The sequence below is a fragment of the Cucurbita moschata genome, unplaced genomic scaffold (assembly GCF_002738365.1).
Source record: "Cucurbita moschata cultivar Rifu unplaced genomic scaffold, Cmos_1.0 Cmo_Scf00003, whole genome shotgun sequence".
Taxonomy (NCBI): domain Eukaryota; kingdom Viridiplantae; phylum Streptophyta; class Magnoliopsida; order Cucurbitales; family Cucurbitaceae; genus Cucurbita; species Cucurbita moschata.
The window spans coordinates 552,100-574,721 of record NW_019268519.1 but is presented as its reverse complement, the minus strand read 5'-3'; the positions used below and the strand labels follow the sequence as shown (position 1 = coordinate 574,721).

Sequence of the window (22,622 nt, the reverse complement as noted above, 5' to 3'; positions counted from 1 at the left end):
TGTTAAATGTATCATGGGCAGGTTACGAGAAGCAGCGGCAGCGGCGGTAGGTTTATAAAGGCAGTTCCTATTAGAGTTATTATTGTACAATATACCACCACCGAATGGAGGAAGAGAAAGCAGAGTTCACACGCCACATCCTTCCCCCCAAAAATAATTGTATACAACGAAGCGACTAAAAGAACCTTAAAAAAGTGGATACAAATCAGACTTAAAAACAGCTACTAACATTATGAAACATTGGTGGCTTCCAACATATTTTCCTAGCTTCAAACAACCCTCTGTTGTTTTGTTGTAAAGTAAAGCTGCTCTCAACTTTCCCTCATAAGGTTTCTTCCACAAATTACATTTCTGCATTCATTCCAAAACAAAGCATAAGCAGACAGATCAATCATTGTTTTGAAGTTTATTCTACTTGCAAAGCAGCCTCCCCTAGGAAGGTGGTGTGCTACGAGTGAATGACTATAACTCGAAACAACTGAATAACCCAATCCCAATCCCAATCTCGATCCCGAGTTGGGACTTAAAATTTTATAAATTAGAGAGAATGATGAGAGAACTAACAGCAGGCATCCACGGTGTGGCTTCCTCTTTTCTTTTTGTTTCTGTGGCGGCTTGATTACAACCTTTATTGCTGCGTCAAAAACTGCTTTCACATTCTGCAATGGCCACTCAACACTCACAATCAAACGGCACAAAGATGAACACTACTTTTGCTGCTACTAAATTACATGAATTATTTTTCTAAGGTGGTAAGTGATCAGATCTACTAAAATAGCTCAAGATTTTGGTGCGCATGAGATAAGAGAAAATGTTATAGTCTGAGTACCTGCTGGGTTTTTGAGCTGCATTCGATGTAATACATTGCACCAATCTGCTTACGGAGTTCCTCACCCTGATTAGATCGAACCATCAACACCAAGAGTTAAAATTCATCATAATCACGAGGCAAACACAAGCAGCATCGATTCCTACTTTCCTAAGCATGTTACACAATGAAAAAATCACCTGCGATGTGGTTACGGGCACCAATCCAGGATGATCAGCCAAATAGAATTTGTCCTCTCGAAGATCTAAGCAACGAAAATGACCACAAGTCAACCAAGAATTGTTGTTCTAAGAGTTAGAACCAACGCAAATGACAGAAAATACAGTAAAGGAACACAACAAATCATTTAGCTTGAAGAATCGGCATTCCAACAGTGAGAGGATTAGGACAAAATCTTGTGATGCAAGTGCACATAACAGCTGAAAAGTAGACATTTGCATCAAATATGACAGGAAGTTCGCTTCGTGAGTTCCCTTTACCGAGTAGGGTTGCTGGTGCTTAGCAATTATTAAGGCTTTGTATGTAGAGATTGCCAAAAGAGAAGACACATTGTCCATACATTGATCTAGGGAGTTGAGCAACCTGGTCAAGCTGACTACTTGGAATTCTTTTAGAATGGGTCTGGTCTCAAAAGGTATTAAACAATCACTTAAAACGGGCCCACATCTCAATTCTCAACAATAATTAGATGCTAAACTCTTTGCATTTTTGCTCACAGTGGCAAGGTAAAGAGTCTCTTGGAAGAACCTGAGTAGCTCTTCTTTCCTTCTGGCCATGCTGTGCAGCACCTACTACTAGTAATATTATTTGGCCTACTGCAAACTGTTAACTCATTTGCAAGTACATATGTGAGACCCCACGTCGGCTGGAGAGGAGAACGAAGCATTCTTTATAAGAGTGTGGAAACCTTTCCCTAACAGATACGTTTAAAAACCTTAAAGGGAAGCTCGAAAGGGAAAGCCCAAAGAGGACAATACCTGCTAGCACTAGGATTGGGCTATTACAAATGGTATCAGAGCCAGACACTGGGCGATGTGTCAGCGAGGAGGCTGAGCCCCGAAGGGGAGTGGACGTGAGGCGGTGTGCCAGCAAGGACGTTGGGCCCCGAAGGGGGGTGGACTGGGGGGTCCCACGTTGATTAAAGAAGGGAACGAGTGTCAACGAGGACGCTTGGTCCTTGAGGGAGGTAGATTGTGAGATCCCACGTCGGATGGGGAGGAGAACAAAACATTCTTTATAAGGGTGTAGAAACCTCTCCATAGCAAACGCGTTTTAGAAACCTTGAAGGGAAGCTCAAAAGGGAAAGCTCAAATAGGACAATATCTGCTAGTGGTGGACTTGGGTTGTCACAACATATGCTAGTCCTCTCAACAATTTAAACATTGCAAGCACCACATCTTTATAAATCTCTTAGTATCAACCCTATCCCACGAGCGGGAGAGACTCCACACATCCTAAACTAGATCCAAGCGACAATGAAGTTTTTCCTTAATTAAACAGCATTCCGCTTGAGGGCGTGAACCGGAACTCACATCCAAACCCCACAAGGGCCCGCAAGTACTCTAAACAAAAGGGTTTGTTGTCAAGGACTTTCTTGTTTGCAAGCATTCCTAGTTTAGGTAGCCTCTTCTCACCTCCTACCTTATTTTCAACAAATTCAAATGAAAAGGAAAAAAGAATAAAGAGAGAACGTTTTCTTTGGTTGCGTACCTCATTTAGTGGATAAAGAAAGGAAGAAAAAAGAAGAAAGTTTGAAACAAATACAACCAATAGCTACCTACAGTCAACTACAATCAGAAAAGGATGGCCTACCCAGTTTGGTGCCAACCAATACCACCGGGACTCCAGGTGCATAATGTTGAAGCTCTGGAATCCACTGATCAAGAACCAAACCATCAGAAATTCCTACTTGCAAACATGAAGATGATAGAGCATAGTAGAGAAAAAAGCTTGTGTTAATCACCTTCTTAAGCACGTTTTCGTAACTCGCTCGACTAACTAACGAAAAGGCAAGGATGAAAACATCAGCTCCTCTGTAGCTCAATGGCCTTAACCTATTGTAATCTTCTTGACCTATATGCATTATTATGACCAAAACCAAGTTGAATATTCTAAAATTTCTATGAACAGATGATACAACAACTTGAATGCTTGGTTTAAGGCAATGAAGGAGTTATAGTACCGGCTGTATCCCAGAGGCCTAAATTGACAGTGGTGCCTTCAGCCACCACATTTGCACTGAAGTTATCAAACACCGTGGGAATGTAATCCTGATAAACACAACTGATTATGCTTTCTGTTTGAAGAACACAGGCAATTGTGATCATAGCAAGCAAGAACAACTGTGAATTAAACGACAATCTGAAGACAAGAACCATACATGGACAAGAAATTAAAAGAAACCCCCAAGAAAAAACCCAAAATCATGAGAAATACGGAACAAAAACACAAGAATAAGCAGCAGAGAAGATGGGGAGAAACTTAGACAACGTTAAGATTAAGGCAGACCCAGATGAATCTTTTGATGAAAAGAAGAACATACAGTGGGGAATTTGTTACTGGTATAGCATATAAGCATGCAGGTCTTCCCCACCGCCCCATCTCCGACCGTAACGCACTTGATGAACCTTGAAGCAGTGGAAGCCATTGTAAAAACCAAAACCCAGATGGCGAAGAAGAACCTCTCAGACTCTAAAACCGTTCAGAAATGGAAACTGGTACACAAAAAACAAACAAAAAGGGGCGTTTACAGAGTCGTCTATTAGAGAGAAAAGAGAGAGAAAATAGAAAGAGGGTTGCGAGGGAAAGAGTGGTAAATCACATGATTCTCACTAATTTCACTCATTCCTGCCCGCTCTCCCTTTCTTTCTTTTTTTTCTTTTTTCCTTTTTTTTGGGGTTGGATTTGATTGCGAGTTTATATCGCAATTCACATCAGATCGTATCAGTTTTTCATTATTGAATGCCTTTTTTGTTTCAGAAAAAAGAAAAAAAAAAACATTCATCTTTTGGGTATATTGCTATGAATCATTTCAATCAACAAGCAATACCCTTTTGGTGTTTATTACCCAATCAAAATTCTCCGGTAACAAATCAACGAACAAACGAACAAAATCAAAGAAAACCCATTATAGAGATAAATCTTGAACTGTCAGATTTGTTCTTATTTTATGTAAAATCTTTGTTGTTTGATCTTAATGATAAGGTAGTGTGCAATGTTTTGTAAATCATAAAATACATTAATATTCAAAACTGGCTAGAAAAGGAAAAGAGATAAAGAACTGGATTAGTGGAAAAGTCAAGGACCACCCCCATAAATTTTCAAATTTTCTAAAAGGATTTCACTTTTTTTTTTTTTTCTTTTTTTCATGTAGAAGATAAGCAAGGGCAGTGTGGTCCAAGTCAGCTCTAAAGGTAGGATATTTATTAATTCATTTTTTTTCTCTTTCATCCCCTTAATTTGAGATCCTAAGTTATCTGGAGAGGGGAACAAATCATTACTTATAAGACAAGAAAGCCTCTCACTAACCGACTTATTTTAAAATCTTTAACAATACTTTAGAAGGAAAAGTTTAAAAATGACAATATCTACTGGCGGTGAATTTGGATTGTTCCAAATGATATTAGAGCAAGACAGCGGAGAGTGTGCCAACGAAGGGCGCTAGCCCCCAAAAAGTGGATTGTAAGATCCCACATCAACTAGAAAGGGGCTCGAAACATTGAGATCCCACCGAAGGATTATAATTTAGGAAAAAGAAAATAATAATAAAAATGAAAGTAATAAATAAGGAGGTAAGCTATTTTGTATTATGAGTAATAAAAATTTGAAGGCTAAAAAGGGAAGTCTACAAAAAAAAATATATATATTTAGAATTATTGGGAACTTTCAGTTGAAGAAATTGATTAAAGATGAAGCAAACATAATAATTAAGGGCAGGACAACTAAAATGAAAATAAAAATACAAAATTAATTAAATAATTAAATTAGAAAAAGAATAAATGTAAAACCCTAAGCTTAAGGATTAATCATACAAATGTGGGCCTTTGGATGAGTTGTGATGCCTAAGTTTCACATTTTTATTTTCATATAATCAACACTAAACCCTTTTTCCCTTCACAAATATTGGAACCACTCCCAAATTTTGGACTTTAATTCTTTTTTTTTTTGTAATAAATAATAGTAATAATTATTATTTCCAATTCTACCCTTAAACTTTTCGAGTTGTAATTAAGTAATTGATATTTAAATTATAAAAAAGGAAATAAATTATTTATGTAAAAATCCAGGTAAAAATATTTTTAAATAAGTAGAAATATATATATTTACATAATGGTAGGTGTAGCCAGTAATATTTAGGTTAGGTAAAATGGTAATAATTACAATTAATCAAAATATAAATTACATAGCTTTGCCGTTACTACACAAAATAAAAATACACTGATTATGGTTGTAAAGGAAATTATTAGTAATGAATTAACAAATAATTATTAAAATTCCTTCATACTTTGGGCTCAAATAATTATTTCTGAATTTTTGGCCCAATTCAAAACCCTAAATTGGATCAGCCCCAATTTACTTTATGTTTTATTTATAACCCTTTTATATATTATATATATTCATATTCATATTCGCATTTGTTAGATATTTACCTGTAACGACCCACGTCCGCTACTAACTGATATTGTCTTTCTTCGACTTTTCATTTCAGGCTTTGAAACGCGTCTGGTAGGGAAGGTTTTCACACCCTTATAAATAGTGGTTTGTTCTCCTTTCCAACCAATGTGAGACATCACAATGCCCAAAAAAGACAATATTTGCTAGCGGTGGATCTGGGTCATTACAAATGGTATTAGAGCCAGACATCGGATAGTGTGCCAGCCTTCTCGCTGTTCCCCGAAGGGAGGTAGACACGAGGCGGTGTGCCAGTAAGGACGCTGGGCCCCAAAGGGGGGTGGATTTGGGGGCGGTCCCACATTGATTGGAGGAAGGAAAGAGTGCCAGCGAGGACGTTGGGCCCCGAAGAAGGTTGGATTGTGATGTCTCATATTGGTTGGGGAGGAGAACAAACCACCATTTATAAGGGTGTGGAAACCTTCCTCTACGTTTTAAAGCCTTGAGGGGAAGCCCGAAAGGGAAAGCCCAAATAGGACAATATATGCTAGCAGTAGATCTAAGTCGTTACACTCCCTCACCTCGAGAATGAGATTGGTCGATGACCTTGCGCTACTTGTTTTCTACGAGTGGAGGCTGAAACGAGATGAACAGGAGCATAAGAGAGTCTGGACACAAGAAACGGTTTGTTTGGACACAAGACGAGTGTCAAACAATGTAGGTTAATTTTGTTGTGAAAAAGTTTAAAAATTAAAATTTCATTAAAAAAAAATTATAAAAAATTTAATATATATTGAATACCATTTTTTTAAAGATAAAATAAAAATTTAAATAGTGTTTTTATTAATTTGTAAGAAGGGTGTAGCATAAATTTAAATAAGTTTAAAGAAAAATTTAGAATTTTGTATGTATTAACAGGAAAGTTTGTTTTTAATTTTTTTCAACAATTAGTTTTAGATGGATGGATGAATGAATGATCATCTGCAGCATCTCGCGCGTTATTGAATGGCTCAATTTCCGAACCCACGCAACGTTGCCATAATGGGTAGCTTTCTTGTCCAAGCGGCTAAAACAAAACCTAATTTCTACGTTAATGGCGGTCATGGTGGACAGTGAAGCTTTGGACGCCCATGCCAAATCCCACTTTCAAACTCGAGAAAACCAATGGGGGCTGAAATGGCAATCAGGAAACACTCAAAAATTGTAACCATAACCCCCACAGAACCTTCACTCTGCCACGTACCCGATTCCTTTTTCCATCATTTACATCTCAATTCTTCCTCCACTTTCATTCCCCCAATCCAATTTCATATATATTCTCTCCCTCCCCCTCCCTTTCTTCCCTTCCCAATTTGCGTTCGCTTCCAACGATTCTCCATTACCCACTGCCTAATTTCTCTGCTTCTTCTGAGGTACTCATCTGTGTCATTTATGTTTATCTAAACTTTTGAGAATTTTACCCACAGATCTTCATGTTTATATCAATTCTTCTGTCTGGGTTCGTCGACTTATAAATGAGAGAGAAATGGATCATGCAAACTGGTTTTGTTAGTGGACGATCATATTCAAACCCACCAGACATTATCTAGTCTGATCAAATTTTGATCACCCACCAGGCCTTGTTCCTGATCCAGGAATTCCTCGTTCTTCATCATTATTAGTTGTTTGGCTAGTATCACTTGTTTTATTTAGTGGTGAGTGGTTATGAACAAGAACAATGTGGTAATTGTTGAACCAGTTGGTACCTAATCTTCACGTTTTCTATTGTTTGATGTTTGGCACATGAACTTTAGAAGCTGGCTTGTTTTGAATTAGAAATGCAACATTTCAATGATATCAGATGCTTTTCTGGCATTTGTTGAAACTGGTAACTTTTGTGTTGATTCATTCACTGCTCATGGTTAGGCTTCGGCCTTGCATAGTGTATTAGCTAGTGTCTTCAATATTATGAGGTTTATTCTTAATCATTCTCATTCCCATGTATTTTTCACTTCATTTCTTTACATCTAAAAGGTGAACTCCGTTAGTAACTTCTAAAGTTCAAGAATCTGTGTCTGTTGCAGATTTTGGAAGTACCGCGCTTTCGAGATGTCTTCTCCAAGCAAAAGGAGAGAAATGGATGTCATGAAATTGTAAGAGGCCTTTGTTATTTATCGTGATTTCGTGTTCTTGTTTGAGTCATTGGTTATCGTGGTTCTTCTACGTCGTCTTTATGGACGCCTGTTTATGAGCCTTCCGACAACCAAGAAGATGCTATTTTGAAAACGAAAATGATCTACTAGTACTGCAATAAGTTAGAGGAAAGTAACCTGTTGATTTTCTTTATAGTAATATTTCTAAGCATGTTTGGTCATTACTTAAGTGTGTTATTTATCATTAAAAGCTAGGTGAGTTCAATGGTGTGTGTTTATTGCTCTTAAATGTAGTGATGAATGTAGTGAGCTGTGGCTGAGATTTGATCAAATAAATATGGTTGCAGCAAAAGTAACCTTATCCTGTCATTATTATGTGCTAGAAAACATGTTAGGCAAGCTGGCCTAGAACTGGCCCTGCATTGGGGTGGTCGGGTTTGAGTTTGAATATCATTCACTGTTAAGCCTACTGAATGGCTAATGCTATGAATTGGGGAGGAGAACGAAACATTCTTTGTGAAGGTGTGGAAACCTCTCCCTAAATTTTGAGGGGAAGCCCAAAGAAGACAATATTTGCTAGCGGTGGGCTTGGCCGTATAGCTATAGTATAGAAGCCACAATTGTACACATGCTATCTCTTACTCGAAAATGTGGAACTGAGGTTCTAGGTTCCTAATATCGTATGATGGCGGCCTTAAATTTCTGTAGGTTGATCTTGTGGTTTATGTTGTCCAGGATGATGAGTGACTACAACGTGGAGATGATAAACGATGGACTAAACGAATTCAACGTGGAGTTCCACGGTCCCAAAGAAAGTATTGCTCGTCTTTCGCCTCTGTCAAATATGCATTTCGTAGTCGTCGATGGAATAGCAATTATTTGTTTGTGGGTGTGTATGAGCCTTATTGGATTGCAAATGAACAATTTAGCAAACATGCCGGCAGTCTAAAGCCAATTCTTTTATCTTATTTGGAGTCCCCTGAAAATTTATCCTTGAAGCGAGGTGTTTCTACTGCTTTCCTGTGTAATTTATGGACACTTAAAATGCATCTAGTTTAGTTGCATGTTTTCATACTCGATGAACGATTTTTTACCACATTTGGATCTAGAGCGTTTTCTTAAGTTTCGTTGTCCCTGCAGGCTTATATGAAACTGGTGTTTGGAAAATCCGTGTTGAGCTTCCCGACGCGTATCCATATAAGTCTCCTTCAATTGGCTTTGTGAACAAGATATTCCACCCAAATGTTGATGAACTGTAAGTATCTTTTCTCTTTTAAACCATCAAATGAAATCGGTTCGATGCTTCACGAATTCGTAGCAAAGTATTTTACGTACGAGTTTTACCTGCAGATCTGGTTCTGTGTGCTTGGATGTGATTAATCAGTCTTGGAGTCCGATGTTCGGTAATTATCTACCATCCTCACTAAACCTCTATTAACACCTTACTAGACTCGAGTGTTTTCTGTTTATGTGTTCTGTGATAAGATGATATTAAACAATAGTTGTAACTACCCAATCCCATCGCTAATAGATATTGTCCTCTTTGAGCTTTTCCTTTCAGGCTTCCCTTCAAGGTTTTTAAAACGCATCTGCTAGAGAGAGATTTCCACACCCAATCCACTCCTTCGGGGCCAGCGTCCTTGCTGGCACACATTCCCTTCTCCAATCGATGTGAGACCCCTCAATCCACCTTCCTTCGGGACCCAGCGTCCTTGCTGGCACACCGTCTCGTGTCCACCCCCCTTCGGGGCTCAACCTCCTCACTGGCACATTGCCCGATGTCTGACTCTAATACCATTTGTAACAGCCCAAGTCCACTGCTAGCATATATTGTCCTCTTTGGGCTTTCCTCTTCGGGTTTCTCTAAAAGGTTTTTACAACACGTCTGTTGGGGGAAGGTTTCCACACCTTTATAAAGAATGCTTCATTCTCCTTCCCAACCGATGTGATTTTGATGTGTTTGGAAATATAATTTAAAGTTCATGATCCATGGTACCATATGAACTGTATTGTGACTCCCAAAATATAGGACTAAACTTGGCCCTCATTTTACATGTATTTGGGTTTGCATATGTTTGTGTCGATTCTTACCACTTTCTTTTGGCCTCTGCAGATCTTTTAAACGTTTTCGAGGTTTTTCTTCCCCAGCTTCTTCTTTATCCCAATCCTTCAGACCCCCTTAACGGCGATGCAGCATCGCTTATGATGAAGGACCGGAAGCAGTACGATGAAAAAGTTAAAGGTATATATTTGTCGCAGTCGAGTCTATAGTCGACTTTGACACCATTTCTATGATAACTCAATATCTACTTCCATGTGGATACAGAGTACTGCGAAAAGTATGCAAAGGAGAACACAGCAGAAGATGACAGTGAAGAAGAGGATGAAATGAGCGATAACGAAAGCAGTTCGAGTGACGGGGATGTTACTCGACATGCCGATCCATGATTGAAAGCTAAGTCATTATATCGATCGTTTCTCCATTTAGCAGCAACAACTAAATTTACATGTTTGGCTTTCCATAGGTGTACTGGCTGTACGATTATATCGAAAATGCCCAACAGAGAGTTTTAGATGTCTCTTAGATTTTCATGGCAATGCTGTGTTAAGTGACTTCAAATGTAAAAACGGTCCAGTAGGGGAAACAAAGCAAGTTGACAATATTTTATCAGTTAATGAAATAGTCTGTGAAACTTTGGTTTGCTTAGCCCATCGTGAAGAAAGGAACATTGTTATGTTGTCTCGGAAAATTCGGTACTAATGAGTATCATTCCTCCTAGAACTACACTCTCTTTCAGACCTCTCAACTAGTCGATATAACTTTTTAAAAGTTACTTTTTTTAGTTTTCAAAACTTGATTTAACTTTTGAAAACATACCAAAATAATAATAATAATTGATTTTTTTGCTACACCAAAGTTTTTGTCACGTGGTTTTTAGTCACACTTGATTGAGACTAGAGGAATCACTTTTTTTTTTTTTTTTTTTTGAGTAATTTTTTGTTTGGATTATACAGAAACATTATTTTAAAATAAACTAAACAATAGTATCTTAATATATAAAATAACTATAGGTTTTGTTTTGAAAATGAGTATTTATATGAAAATTATGTATTTTTGCAAATTGAAGTTTGAATGAGAGAGATGAAAATTCGTAAAAAGGAATGAAGGTGTTTCAAGTACACAAATTTTTGGCTCTCCCGACCATTGACTGTCGCTCTTTTTAATGGGGTCTGGGGCCTGGGGTCTGGGGTCCTGGGATGGCGTCAAAGCTTGGGTTATGCCCGAGAGGAGGGTGGGATTCTGGCTGTGGCACAAAGACCAGTGCTACAAGCTTGAAGGATTCTGGAAATTGCTGGGTATTGTTTGGGAGGTGAGAAATTGAATCCACTTCTTCTAAAGCTAATGGTCTACAATGGCTATGGTGATTCTTTGAAGGATTTTGAATGAATGCTACTCATGCCTTGTGAATCTTTGTGTTGTACTGAAAATTTCTCATGATGAATCAGTTTCCTCTTGCAGCTCAAACAAGTGCCAAGAACATACAAAAAGATTTCTGGATCAAAGATGAATTCTAGATTCAGCTGCAATCTAGAGTTCATCAATAATCTTTCGGGAAACTCGAAAAAATCTCCGAAGAACATTTGCAGGCCCTAAGAGATTTTTTCGAGCTTCCCTTTATACAGAAAGATCATTGTTTCAGAGGACAGTGAGGAATTTGGCTCTACCAACGATATTTGTTTAGCATAAAAGCAATGAACTTCAAGAAACATCAAGCAGAAAGAACAGGTAGCTGTTTGAAAGCCAAACTAGTGCAGTATATCCTAATCTTCTATCTTTCTGTGAAGATTCTTTAAAATATCTTGAACCAAACATCATTATTAATGGGTTCTCTTGTTCCCCATTCCCTTCCAATGGAAAAGACTGAAAGGACATGCCACCTAAATTCAAAGCTGCTTTCTTTCTATATTGTCTCTCCCACAAAAACCCAATCTCATTGCAGAACAGTGAAAAAGAAGAAACAAGTATCATAACCCACTTTCCAATTCATACAAGGACAATCCCAATCCATATGCATATATTCTAAGGCCTTTTATTACCCCCACTTCAAACATACAAGCACCTAATCAATATTATTATATCCTATCAAGGTATCGTTTAATATAAAAGAATAATTATAATAAACAATTCCTCTAATTGTATTGTTCGGTGATCCTGATGCGCCACCAATCCAATTAGGAAGAAGGAAAAAGGAAAATCCCCAAAATTTGCTTAAACATGTGTATTTACTTTTCAGACTATGAAGAAAAATCTAATGGAGGTGGCGCCGCCGGTGATGTCACACGGTCAACCTTCCAGCTCAATGTGTGGACAATAACAACAATAAACAGGGCGCATTTTAGTAGATATAGCACACCTTTACTCGACGGTAGGAGCATCCTTCCCCAAAACAGTGGTTCCTGCAGTCTTCAACGACCCCGGAATCGAAGCGTAGCGAGCAGAGAAGTTTCGAAATCCACTGAAATCATCGATATCGTCGTCCAATTCCCCTATCTGCCCCGAGCCTTCGTCGAAATTCATAGCGTAACTCAACGGATCGTATTGAAATTTTCCAGGCCTAGCAGCAGCAGTAGCACCACTTCTATTCCGATTGAATCGGCGAATGAAAGTCTTCCATCTCGGTCCAGCGACGATCTCCGACCACTCTCGGAGCTTCAAAAGAACCCTAACGCCTCGCGCCCACCAGCGCCCCTCGTTGTGAACCTCCGACGCCCTAATCCGCTCCCACCATGACGGCCCGCCGGCGGCTGTTCGGCGAGATCCGAAGCACGATAGCCGGGAACAACCGCAGCTGGTGGTGGGCAACAGAGAATTGGATTTATCCGCTTCACAAGAAGGAGGCTCTTCTGCATGTGCATACGCCATTACCGCATTTGACAATGCGTTTTATGAGCAGTTTTATACAGCGCAATCAAAATGAAACGGAAACCAGCTGTGACCTGTGTGACCGGCTACTTCCGGTCTCCAAGACGAATTTAAAGCGATAATCAATCCAAATTCACTGGGAGTTACCGGTCATTCGAGTATATCCACGGACGTTTGAGCTGTTGTTTGGAGGGAAGCGGAATTATAATCTGGTGTTTCGCAAGTAGACTAAAGGTGGGACCCATTTTCGATGTATCCAATCACTGAATTGAAGTGGATCCCAATTTTATTAATCAACGCTGGTTGATTAGCTAAATTATAAAATAAATTATTAATTTTACTCTTTTTATATGGTATATTTCTTTTAAACATTTTATATAATTAAAATCATCCTCTTCAACGTGAAACCCTCGAATATTCTCCCCTTAGTCAAGACTCGACTCCTTTCTCTAGAGTTCTTGAACAAAATACACCCTTTATTCGACACTTGAGGATTCGATTAGCATGGCCAAGTTAAAGGCATGACTCTGATACCATGTTAGAAATCACGACCTCCACAATGATATAATATTGTTCACTTTGAGCATGAGCTCTCGTGACTTTCCTTTTGCTTTCTCTAAACGGTCTCTTACTAGTGGAGATGTATTATTTACTTATAAACCCATAATCATCTCCTTACTTAGCCGACGTGAAACTCCCTCCCAACCATCCTCAACACTAGTCGTGCAAATTACTAGGCCCTGATTAGGAACTCGATGGGTAGAATGAGATGAGATAATATGATTATGATCTTGAAAGTTGAGGACAATTAAGGAATCAACTGACTCTTAGTTGTGAATTTGTTCGAATAAAGACAAGTGCATGTGTCAATATATATAAGGAGTGAAGATTTCTAGTAGTACCTAGAAATAAGTAGTAAGGAGCGTATTGATCTCTGATAGTCTATGAAATGACGGGAGCGCTGATCTCTAGTAGTAATGTAGATGAGCGTTGATCTCTAATAGTGTCTTAAATGAGTGCTGCACCGGAGTGTTGAACTCTAAAAGTACGTGAGATGAATACTTCAAAGGAGTTATTGGTCTCTAGTAGTGTTGCACGGAGTTGATGTTCAATCTCTAGAAGCACCTCCGTCTCGAATTGGATCCATGATGATATCACACCTCGAACACATGTCCAGATGCATGAAGATTGAACCGTTCATACTCGAACACGAGTTCTATATCTTATACGAAGAACGAATCCTTAATTGAACTAAAGTAAGAAGATGAACATGAACATGAAGGAACACTTTATAAAAAGAATGGTTATCCTGTAAGAACTATGGCTATTTGTAGATGGTATCTTCACTATATCTGTGATCTTGTTCTGCTACCCTCAAAACCGGAAGAAGCGAAGAACGAGTTTCGTGAAACGGTTATTTACACCACCGAACCAACTTACTCTAGGCATCTCCTGAATGTGAATCCATTGCCACCCGTGATCGGTAAAGAATCGGGTAATCTCGAATGTAAGAGACGAACCCGACTCCTTAGAGGATCTCTAGGAAAGGAAATCAAGTGAAACAAGCATTCTCATCTTGAAATGACAGACCGAACCTTCCACATCAAACATCATCCTCGAACAAAACACGAGCTTCGAAACCTGACCTCAGTTTACCGCTAGTAGAGGTGGCCAGGCTTTGAAGTACGGTCAAAACGTCGGTGGTATCGTCTAAATAGTATTTGGCTTTGCTAGGCTTTTGCCCCACAGTACAGGCAAATATCTTTGGAGGAACAGCAAGGGATGAGCTATAGCTTGTACATGATATGCTTTTGAACATGTCTTCATCGGATCGATCGTCTCCGATGCACATCACAAAGTCGGGCGCCTTATCAGAGGCGATCATAGTGGAAAGAACTCTTTCAGCAACTAATCCTTTAGTCACACCCTGAAAACAGATGATTGCTCAGCCTCCATGAGAATCGAAACGAAGGAAGAAGTGAGCCGAACGTGTAAATACCTGTGGTTTCACTTCGACGATCTGGTGGCCTCTTTTGACGACTACGGGTTCGTTAGCAAGAACATTTTCAAGGTGATCTAAGAGCTCCATGGCCTGACATGAACCGAAACATGGATCGGCGTCTCGATGATGCCATACTAAGGCACTGTCCTTGGGCTCTATGGACGAGCCATCGGTCGCCTCGGTGTATAGTTTCATCACAGGTTCTGCAATCCTTTTCCAACCAAAGTTTTCAGCTAATGTACTAACTTCCCATTCAGAGTCCCTATTCCACCTACAAGTAAATCAAGAGTTCAAACGAGAATCGAAACTCATCCTACGACTAGGAAAGTAATCGGTAAGCTAAGTTTGGTACCTCAAATAGTATCCATGTTCAGCGGCAAGACCGAGATTCTTACACGAATCGAACCACGAACCAAGAGTATCTTTCCCCCTGCCACTAACTATAAACACAGTGTTGTTTGAATCCTTGCAAAGGTCGTTGAGTATAGAAATGACTTCGGGTGTCGGGGATTTGACCAACGAAGCTTGGGAAACGACAGTCCCGTCGTAGTCCAAAAATATCGCCCTCCTAGAAGCGCTCCGATATGCAGAGCCAATATGTTCAATGGAAAGCTTCCTGAAACTTGGTGAAAGTGACAGAATTCTGAATCCTAAACCGAGTCCGATTCCCCAGCATCGCTTACTGTAGTGATCTTGACATGCTCGCTCTAAATCTTGCGAGAAACTGTGAGCCCAGTAAGCAACGTCATGAGAGCTAATGTATCGGTAATGTTTTTCGTGCCTTAGTTGCTTCTCTAAAGCAGGCATCGCGACAGCCTCGTAAAGTGCCTCAGCTACAGCATCAAAATCCCAAGGGTTTACTCTAACCGCACCACTTAGAGATGGCGAACAACCTATGAATTCCGACACGACAATCGTGCTGGTATGAGGTGAATCCGGGGAGACATCCAAAACTTCGTCGATTTGAGAAGTTCCCTGTCGACAAACAATGTACTCGTATGGAACTAAGTTCATACCATCCCTGAGAGCATTTACAATGCAGCACTCTGCTAATACATAATATGCAATCTTCTCATGGAAAGGAATAGGATGATCAATCAAGATCACAGGTTCATATCCCCGAAAACCGAAAACCTTGTTAATCCTTTTGGTTATCTCGTAAGTTTCCCTTTTCGCTTCGAGGACGTCGTTCCCATTGCTCCGTGCAGGATTCAGAATTTGCACCAGAACGACATTGCCCCGCAACTCCGGATGCTGGTTCAACAGCTTTTCCATAGCTAATAACTTCAGACCAATACCTTTAAATATGTCCATATCATCAACACCAAGAATAAGCTTCTTTCCTTTGAAGTTTTCTTTGATCTCCTTGGCTTTGATTGAAGTGTGGGAATGATTTAATGCGAATTCGAGTCGACCCATATGAACTCCAACAGGCAAAATCTTGATGTATATCGTACGTCCGAAATAGTCAAGCGTGAGATAGCCACGTTTCGATTCATACTCCAAACCGAGCAGTCTACTACAACATGATAGAAAGTGATGGGCATAGCTGAACGTATGGAAGCCGATTAGGTCCGTGTTAAGTAACGCTTTCAGAATCTCATCTCTAACAGGCAGAGTTCGGAAGATCTCTGATGAGGGAAACGGACTATGAAGAAAGAATCCGAGCTTAATTCGACTGTAACGTTTTCTCAAAAAGGTAGGGAGAACCATAAGGTGATAGTCATGAATCCATACATAATCTTCTTCCAAATTGATCACCTCCATAACTTTATCAGCAAACCTTTTGTTAGCTGAAAGATACGCTAACCAAAGAGGTCGATCAAAGCGAGATCCCTGATAAGACGAAATCGGCATCATGTAATGGAAAAGTGGCCATAGATTTTGTTTACAGAATCCATGATAGAACTGTTTCTGAAGGGACGTCGGGACGAAAGTCGGTACACAGTTGAATTCCTCCAGTAGTTTCTGCGAAATCTCTTCTTGTTCTTGGACATTGACATCAACCTTCAATGATCCAACATAAACAACATCAACATCTGATGAGAATCCATCTTTCAGCTGAAGCAAAAGCGAATCGTCGTCGAAGCTAAAGTTCCATCTCCCAGAATCTGGATCCATTTTAGCATGAACAGGAAGGAAATTCGCCACTATTATCGTCCTCCCTCGACATTTATCGGATACTATCCCCGACGCAGTCATCGTCCGTGGAACATTTCTCGGTGTAGGAGGAAAATCCAACATATCCACAGATGACAACTCTAACAAACTCAAGCAAGAACTCGACAGCATGACAGCAAACAATCAAATGCTCCCAGTCATTGATGATAATCAATGCTACAAACACATAATAAACAACAAAAAACCTGAAGAACAGTAAAGAAATCGACCATTGGGTTCCAAATTCCAATATATTTTCTTCTAAACATCAACTAAACAGAAGTGATTATGTTGAGCTCAAACCGACAGTTTCAAAAGGACATAATAATTGGTCGTTTTCAGATCCAACTTTGTTAAAAAATCCATACCGACAAGAAGAATTTAAAATTGAAAAACAAGATAAGGACAAATGTCAAATGGTTATGCACTTATCCTTATCTTGAAGTTACTGAAATCCTCACTCAACGAAAGTGTATAATAATTGCAATTCATCTTTTCTTTGTCCCTATCACTTTAAACTTAAACAATAAACAAACCCCCCTTCTTGGATTTCCAGATCATTCATTCATTCATTCATTCAAACCCATTGGGGAAACAATTAATCACAACAAAAGAAGAAAAGAAACGAAAGCTACCTGAAACAAGAACAGAGGAACGAAAGAAGCTCTGTTTTGAATGTTCCCCAAATGCTCTGATTCCCTGAAGAAGAAAGGAAAGCGTGGAAAACAAGTTAAGACCCAGAAAAGAATGAGGAAAAGGGTATTCGAAACTTGAGCTACGAAAGGGAATGGAAGAAGGAGAGCCCACAAACTTGAATCTATTGTCCTGCAGCTTCTGGGAAGCAAAACAGAGGAAGAGGAGACGCCGTTACAGAGGGAAGAAAGGAAGAAGAAGAAGGGTTTAGGGATTAGATGGAAATGAATTGGATAAAAGGGAATTAATGAATTGAGATTTAGACGAACAGTCAAAAAAGATGGAGCGAGGAGTGAAGGGACAGTTGGATAGCAACCAGCATTGGTCGTACGTTGTGGACTCGACTCATATTTCCTTCCCTTATTTCTTCAAACGTTAAATATTTTATTCAAAAGCATTAAATTTAAAATTCACATAAATTTTATTTTATTTTATTAATTAAATTAAATTTCTAAATTTTGAGAGAAAAATATATTTTAGTGTCTTAACTCTCCATTAATTTATGTAGATTTTTTTTTCGTATTAATGTAAAAATTCTATAAAAAAAAACTTTAAAATGGGTAGAATTTATTTTGAAAAACATATCCATTAATGTTTGAGGAAACATTATTATTATTTAAAATAAAATAAAAAGTAGTCAACATTGTGGGCAAATGCGTTCACATTTGAGGAAAAAAGGACCGAATTTGCCGGGGAAAGGGGGAGAAATTAATAATTTTTCCAATAAAGTTTGAATTTTATTTATTTTTTCCTTTTTATTTTTAATTAATCAATTCAAATAAACAACATTATCTTTTTCCTTCGTTTAATTTTTTTTCTCTATTTTTTAATTTATTTATTCATTAAGCATGTTTTTAAATTATTACTTATGTAATATAAATTTATGAAGGGATAAGTAAGAGTTAATTAATAATTAATTAAGTTAAATACATTTCATATTTTAATTGGATGATTTTGATAATGGTTTGTGGAATAAAAATTTGTTATTTTTGGACCATTAATATAATTCTATTTTTTTAAGAGACTAAATCTTTAAAATATTTTTCTTATTTTTATTTTTTATATTTTGTAATCGGTAGATGAATTTGGTTCGTGCTTCATGATTAGTTGGGCTTCTTTCAACCACGAAGAGTCTAGTTTTAACCTACAAAACTAAATCTTATTTTGACTCATCACGATTATGTTGGATTTGACACTCGTGATGCATTTGTGAATTTTTTTTATTCAATCTTCGAATTTAATTTTCTAGCTTTCTTATTGGACATCATGATCTGGAAATACTCGTAACAAATTTTAAGGGAACCCAAATTTTATTTTTATTTATCACTCATTTTTATAGCTTCTCCCGACCACTTGGTTATTTGAGTTAATTTTATATTGTTAATTTGTAAAATAAATCTATATAATAAGATGTTAAATTAGATGTCATAAAAATAATAGTGATATTAAAAATTAACGCTAATGGGAAAAATTCACCAAATTAAATGGAAAATACACTAAAATTTGAAAAAAAAAAAAAAAACTTCAGAATCAAATTGAAATTGAAATTAAACCTAGCTACTAATATCATGAAATTAATAATAAATATTTCAAACAATTAAAAAAAAAATGATTCATGTTTGAGCCAAACTATAAGAAAACCTTGTATTGAGCTTTGACATGGAATTAATTTGGTTGGGAGTGCGCCGACAAACGGTGCACGCGGCCGCTCGACCACTCGCATCCCATGCCATTTTACCAAACTACCCTTTCCGTTTCATTACCAAAACCCCCCTTTTTTTCTTTTTTTTTTTCTTTCCGTTTCATTACGAACGATGCGTTACCCTTAAGAGCAGATATGGATTGTTACAAATGGTATTAGAGTCAGACATCAATTAGTGTGTGAACGAGGACGCTGAACTCCAATAGAATAAATTGTGAGATCCTACGTTAATTGAAAGGTAGAACGAAACAAATGAAAAATTTCTCACTAACATATACATATTAAAATCTGAAAAAAAACCTAAATAAAACGATATTTATACAGGGTGAACTTGGCCATTATGGATTATAAGAGAATCCTAGGGCAATAGAGAGTGGCAGAAATGTAAATAAAAGGAAAAATGAGGTGGATTAACGAGAAAAAACGAGGAATTGGATGAGGATAGAATCTAAAGCAAAGGGGACAATGATTTTCCATGCCTTTTCCACGCACTTTTCTCTCTCAGAATCTCGTACCGTCTTTTTACACGCAATTAATAATAAAAAGCAAATTAAAAAAAAAATCAAAAGGAAAAACCATGGCCACCCCACGTGGACCCCACTCACGCCACACACGTAATACTCCACGTCACTCCCCACCATTGCAACGCCACGTCCTCATTTATTCCATTTACCTAAACAATCATTCTCATCTCTCTCTATGTTCATACTTTCTTTTTGCTTATTACCTAAACACCATCCACGTATATCATCATTATTTTCTGAATTTAATTTTCCTTATTCAAAAACTTCTAAAAAAGCTTATTGTTATTTTTAAATTTAATATTTATCTTAATCAATTTATACGATTTTATTCCATATTTTATTATAAAAACCTATTAGAGTAATTTAAAATTTTAGGGACTAAAGAAAAATAATTTATAAAGTTTTATGATGTAATAAATGTTAATAATTATCCCTAAATAAATAATTTTAGTAAAATTATGTAGTAAAGTAAATCATATTAAATGAAATATATTTATAAATCTTATACTAAACCTAAATAAGGAATAAAAAAACATTTTTTTTAGAAGCAAGAAAGAAAAAAATAAATAATTGAATTTAAATATAGTGTCGGGGAGAATAAATGATTTTTTTTAATTAAAAAAAAGAAGAAGGAATTTGGCTTTCGGTCCTTATCCACTAAAAGGAAGAAAGTGGGCCCATTACCTTTTAATTTGATGGGATAATCGAATGTTCTACCTTATCCTTTCTTTGCATGACGTGTCCTTATATTTTTCCTTTTTTTATTCATCGCCATTTCTTTTAATTAATTTTAAGCATTTAAAAATATGTTGACATCAAATGGGCTAGTGCGGCCCATATTTACTGAGTTATTTGGGCCATAAAAGTTGGGCCGGCCCTAAACCAACCAACCTAATTTCCGACTTATAAAATTTAGTTTTATATAATATCAAGAGTTTAAATCATTGAATAATTATTATAATTTTAAATATTAAAATCAATTTTGTAAAATCTTCGTATATAATTGATTTATCGTAGAAGTTATATGAATTTTAATTTTTAAAATTATAGAACTAAATAAAAATTGACATTTAAAAAATACTATATTTAAAATTTATTAGGTAAAGAACTTTTGGCGATATTAATAACGGAAGAAAAGAACAACAAACGCTCTGCAAAATTTTGGCTCACCGTATTCCTCTGTTCATCTTCCAAAAGGTCTTCAGTTCTCTCTCTCCGATCATATTTTTCGTCTTTGCAATGGAAAAATGCATAACATTGCTCATTCTCGATTGGGCGGTCTTCACAAATCCGTTGTAGGATCATATCCTCGAACCAGATTCCGATTTCGTCGTCCGATGGCATCGCATCTTCCTCGTTACTTGTTTGATCGCGCTCTTCGTCGATCCTCTTTTTCTTTTATTTCTCGATCATTGGCGGCCCTGCTTGAAGGCGATTCAACACTGGATTTGGCATCGTCGTCACGAAACCATCGTCGATTTGTTCTCCATGTTTCAAATGCTTATGAAGTTCCGCACCGCCTTCGTTGCGCCCAATTCTAGGGTTTTTGGCCGCGAGGAGCTTGCTATGGACCCTAGGGATATTGCTATGCGCTATCTCAAGAAGGATTTTGTTATCGATCTTGCCGCCATGCTTCCCCTGCCTCAGGTGAATCGATTCTTCTTTAACTGATCGAATTAGGGATTTGATTTAGGGTTTAGCAAAATTTAATGTTGCTCGGTTGTTGTCCGAGATCCGGTTTGGATCTCCATTTGTTTGGGGAAATGGAACTCTTGATTTTAATCAATTTAATCCAAAGTAAATTCTCTTGATTTTGATTTTGTCCTTTGCAGTTCTACTATTGCCTAATTCTTTGAGATTTGTCGGTGCACCCTATAGGAGCTGCTTGGTATGTGGCATCCATTCAGCCAGCATGAATGTGTTGGCAGATAGAATGTAGAAAGGAGATGAATACCACACATTCTCATTTTTTTCAATATTAGTGAAGCTATTTTCTTCGATCTATATTGACATATACGAACACATATTTCACAAACTATCAAATTCAAAATAGATTCGACCAAAGAAAATTCAATTAATTTTTTATAAAGATATCGAATAGTTTCGACCAAAGAAAATTCAATTAATTTTTTATAAAGATATCGAATAGTTGGCAAACGATTTACATAGAATAAAGTAATTTAATTGAAAATAAATTTAATACAAATAATATTTTGTTAAGTAAACATAAACAAAGAGACAAACATTGGAAATCACGTTTACCAAATTGGATATTTAAATAAATTTTGAACGTATAGATAAATTTTCATTAAATTATCAGTAAACAATTCATAATCTTTATAACAAAATTTAAAAAGTATAGGAAATATTATAATTTAAACCGTAATTAATGTAAAGTTATTCAGAACCAATCAAAAATCTTTTTTTTAATTCAACGCTTAATTAATTGGAAGTAAGAAGCCTAGAAAGTAACCGAATATTTCAATATCTTAATTATATATTTTGGACCGATGAATTAATTGTCTCAAAATTCTTGAATTTAATCATTTGTGAAACTTGGTTAGAAAATTTTCAGATTTAAATATAAATTTAGAACACGTTAATATTTAAATCATTTAATTATAATAATAAAAAAAATAACCTCACTTATTAAACTAATTTCACTTATTAATTTAATTTTAATAATCTCGGAACCAGACCAACTATTTTAACCAGATTTCACTGTCAATAATCAACACATATATATAATTAATTATATTTCCACGTCATATTTATAAAGGAGGGTCTTTACATTGATTGGCTTCTCATCATTTATAAAGCAATATCATCATAAATTTTATTAAGTTTACATCAATGTCAATTATTTAATGATCACGTTTCAACTAAGCTAAATTTTATTAAAATTTAATAAAATTTCTTACCATAAACCACAAAAATCAAGTTATTAAATAAATACAAAAATCAAGACTTTAAAACGCGGAAGGTTTCCACCCACTTATAAATGGTGGTTTGTTCTCTCTCCTAACTACCGTGTTGGAACACGAC

The 22,622-nt window shown here is 37.0% G+C and overlaps 4 protein-coding genes across 6 annotated transcripts; 1 reads left to right on the top strand and 3 right to left on the bottom strand.

Moving 5' to 3' along the window:
• Window positions 1-47: 47 nt before the first annotated feature.
• Window positions 48-3,705, bottom strand: LOC111435055 (rac-like GTP-binding protein ARAC8). Its single transcript, XM_023072378.1, has 8 exons — window positions 3,372-3,705; window positions 3,012-3,099; window positions 2,793-2,902; window positions 2,642-2,705; window positions 1,009-1,073; window positions 830-895; window positions 565-659; window positions 48-351 (listed from the first exon to the last, which is right to left on the bottom strand). Exons 1-8 carry the CDS (start codon window positions 3,474-3,476, stop codon window positions 312-314), a joined length of 633 nt encoding a protein of 210 aa, XP_022928146.1. The 5' UTR covers window positions 3,477-3,705; the 3' UTR covers window positions 48-311.
• A 2,753-nt stretch (window positions 3,706-6,458) lies between these two features.
• Window positions 6,459-10,284, top strand: LOC111435047 (ubiquitin-conjugating enzyme E2 5-like). Its single transcript, XM_023072366.1, has 7 exons — window positions 6,459-6,852; window positions 7,504-7,572; window positions 8,308-8,387; window positions 8,713-8,827; window positions 8,923-8,975; window positions 9,686-9,814; window positions 9,899-10,284. The coding sequence occupies exons 1-7, from the start codon at window positions 6,605-6,607 to the stop codon at window positions 10,018-10,020; spliced, it is 816 nt and encodes a 271-aa protein (XP_022928134.1). The 5' UTR covers window positions 6,459-6,604; the 3' UTR covers window positions 10,021-10,284.
• Window positions 10,285-11,711: 1,427 nt separating this feature from the next.
• On the bottom strand, window positions 11,712-12,769 carry LOC111435061. The gene has a single exon (XM_023072391.1). It carries the CDS (start codon window positions 12,494-12,496, stop codon window positions 11,990-11,992), a length of 507 nt encoding a protein of 168 aa, XP_022928159.1. The 5' UTR covers window positions 12,497-12,769; the 3' UTR covers window positions 11,712-11,989.
• A 923-nt stretch (window positions 12,770-13,692) lies between these two features.
• Window positions 13,693-17,638, bottom strand: LOC111434990 (probable alpha,alpha-trehalose-phosphate synthase [UDP-forming] 10). Of its 3 annotated transcripts, none has more exons than XM_023072339.1 (5): window positions 17,466-17,638; window positions 17,294-17,357; window positions 14,851-16,835; window positions 14,496-14,769; window positions 13,693-14,423 (listed from the first exon to the last, which is right to left on the bottom strand). In XM_023072339.1, the coding sequence occupies exons 3-5, from the start codon at window positions 16,788-16,790 to the stop codon at window positions 14,100-14,102; spliced, it is 2,538 nt and encodes an 845-aa protein (XP_022928107.1). In that variant the 5' UTR covers window positions 16,791-16,835; window positions 17,294-17,357; window positions 17,466-17,638; the 3' UTR covers window positions 13,693-14,099. The 3 variants fall into 3 exon arrangements, with proteins under 3 accessions (XP_022928107.1, XP_022928106.1, XP_022928105.1); XM_023072338.1 differs by having other exon boundaries at window positions 17,470-17,638; XM_023072337.1 differs by having other exon boundaries at window positions 14,851-16,864; window positions 17,294-17,638.
• Window positions 17,639-22,622: the final 4,984 nt, after the last annotated feature.

What these genes read in the sequence shown, in the direction of transcription:
- LOC111434990 (XM_023072337.1), bottom strand. Translation starts at nt 16,790, where the DNA reads ATGCTGTCGAGTTCTTGCTTGAGTTTGTTAGAGTTGTCATCTGTGGAT. An exon ending in GAACATGGATACTATTTGAG is followed by an intron (nt 14,770 to 14,850) that starts GTACCAAACTTA and finishes ATTTACTTGTAG; the next exon opens with GTGGAATAGGGACTCTGAAT. An exon ending in TCGTCGAAGTGAAACCACAG is followed by an intron (nt 14,424 to 14,495) that starts GTATTTACACGT and finishes ATCTGTTTTCAG; the next exon opens with GGTGTGACTAAAGGATTAGT.
- LOC111435055 (XM_023072378.1), bottom strand. Translation starts at nt 3,476, where the DNA reads ATGGCTTCCACTGCTTCAAGGTTCATCAAGTGCGTTACGGTCGGAGAT. An exon ending in ATTGGTTGGCACCAAACTGG is followed by an intron (nt 1,074 to 2,641) that starts GTAGGCCATCCT and finishes TTCGTTGCTTAG; the next exon opens with ATCTTCGAGAGGACAAATTC. An exon ending in GCAGCTCAAAAACCCAGCAG is followed by an intron (nt 660 to 829) that starts GTACTCAGACTA and finishes TGGCCATTGCAG; the next exon opens with AATGTGAAAGCAGTTTTTGA.
- LOC111435061 (XM_023072391.1), bottom strand. Translation starts at nt 12,496, where the DNA reads ATGGCGTATGCACATGCAGAAGAGCCTCCTTCTTGTGAAGCGGATAAA.
- LOC111435047 (XM_023072366.1), top strand. Translation starts at nt 6,605, where the DNA reads ATGGGGGCTGAAATGGCAATCAGGAAACACTCAAAAATTGTAACCATA. An exon ending in ATTTCTCTGCTTCTTCTGAG is followed by an intron (nt 6,853 to 7,503) that starts GTACTCATCTGT and finishes TGTCTGTTGCAG; the next exon opens with ATTTTGGAAGTACCGCGCTT. An exon ending in GTACGATGAAAAAGTTAAAG is followed by an intron (nt 9,815 to 9,898) that starts GTATATATTTGT and finishes ATGTGGATACAG; the next exon opens with AGTACTGCGAAAAGTATGCA.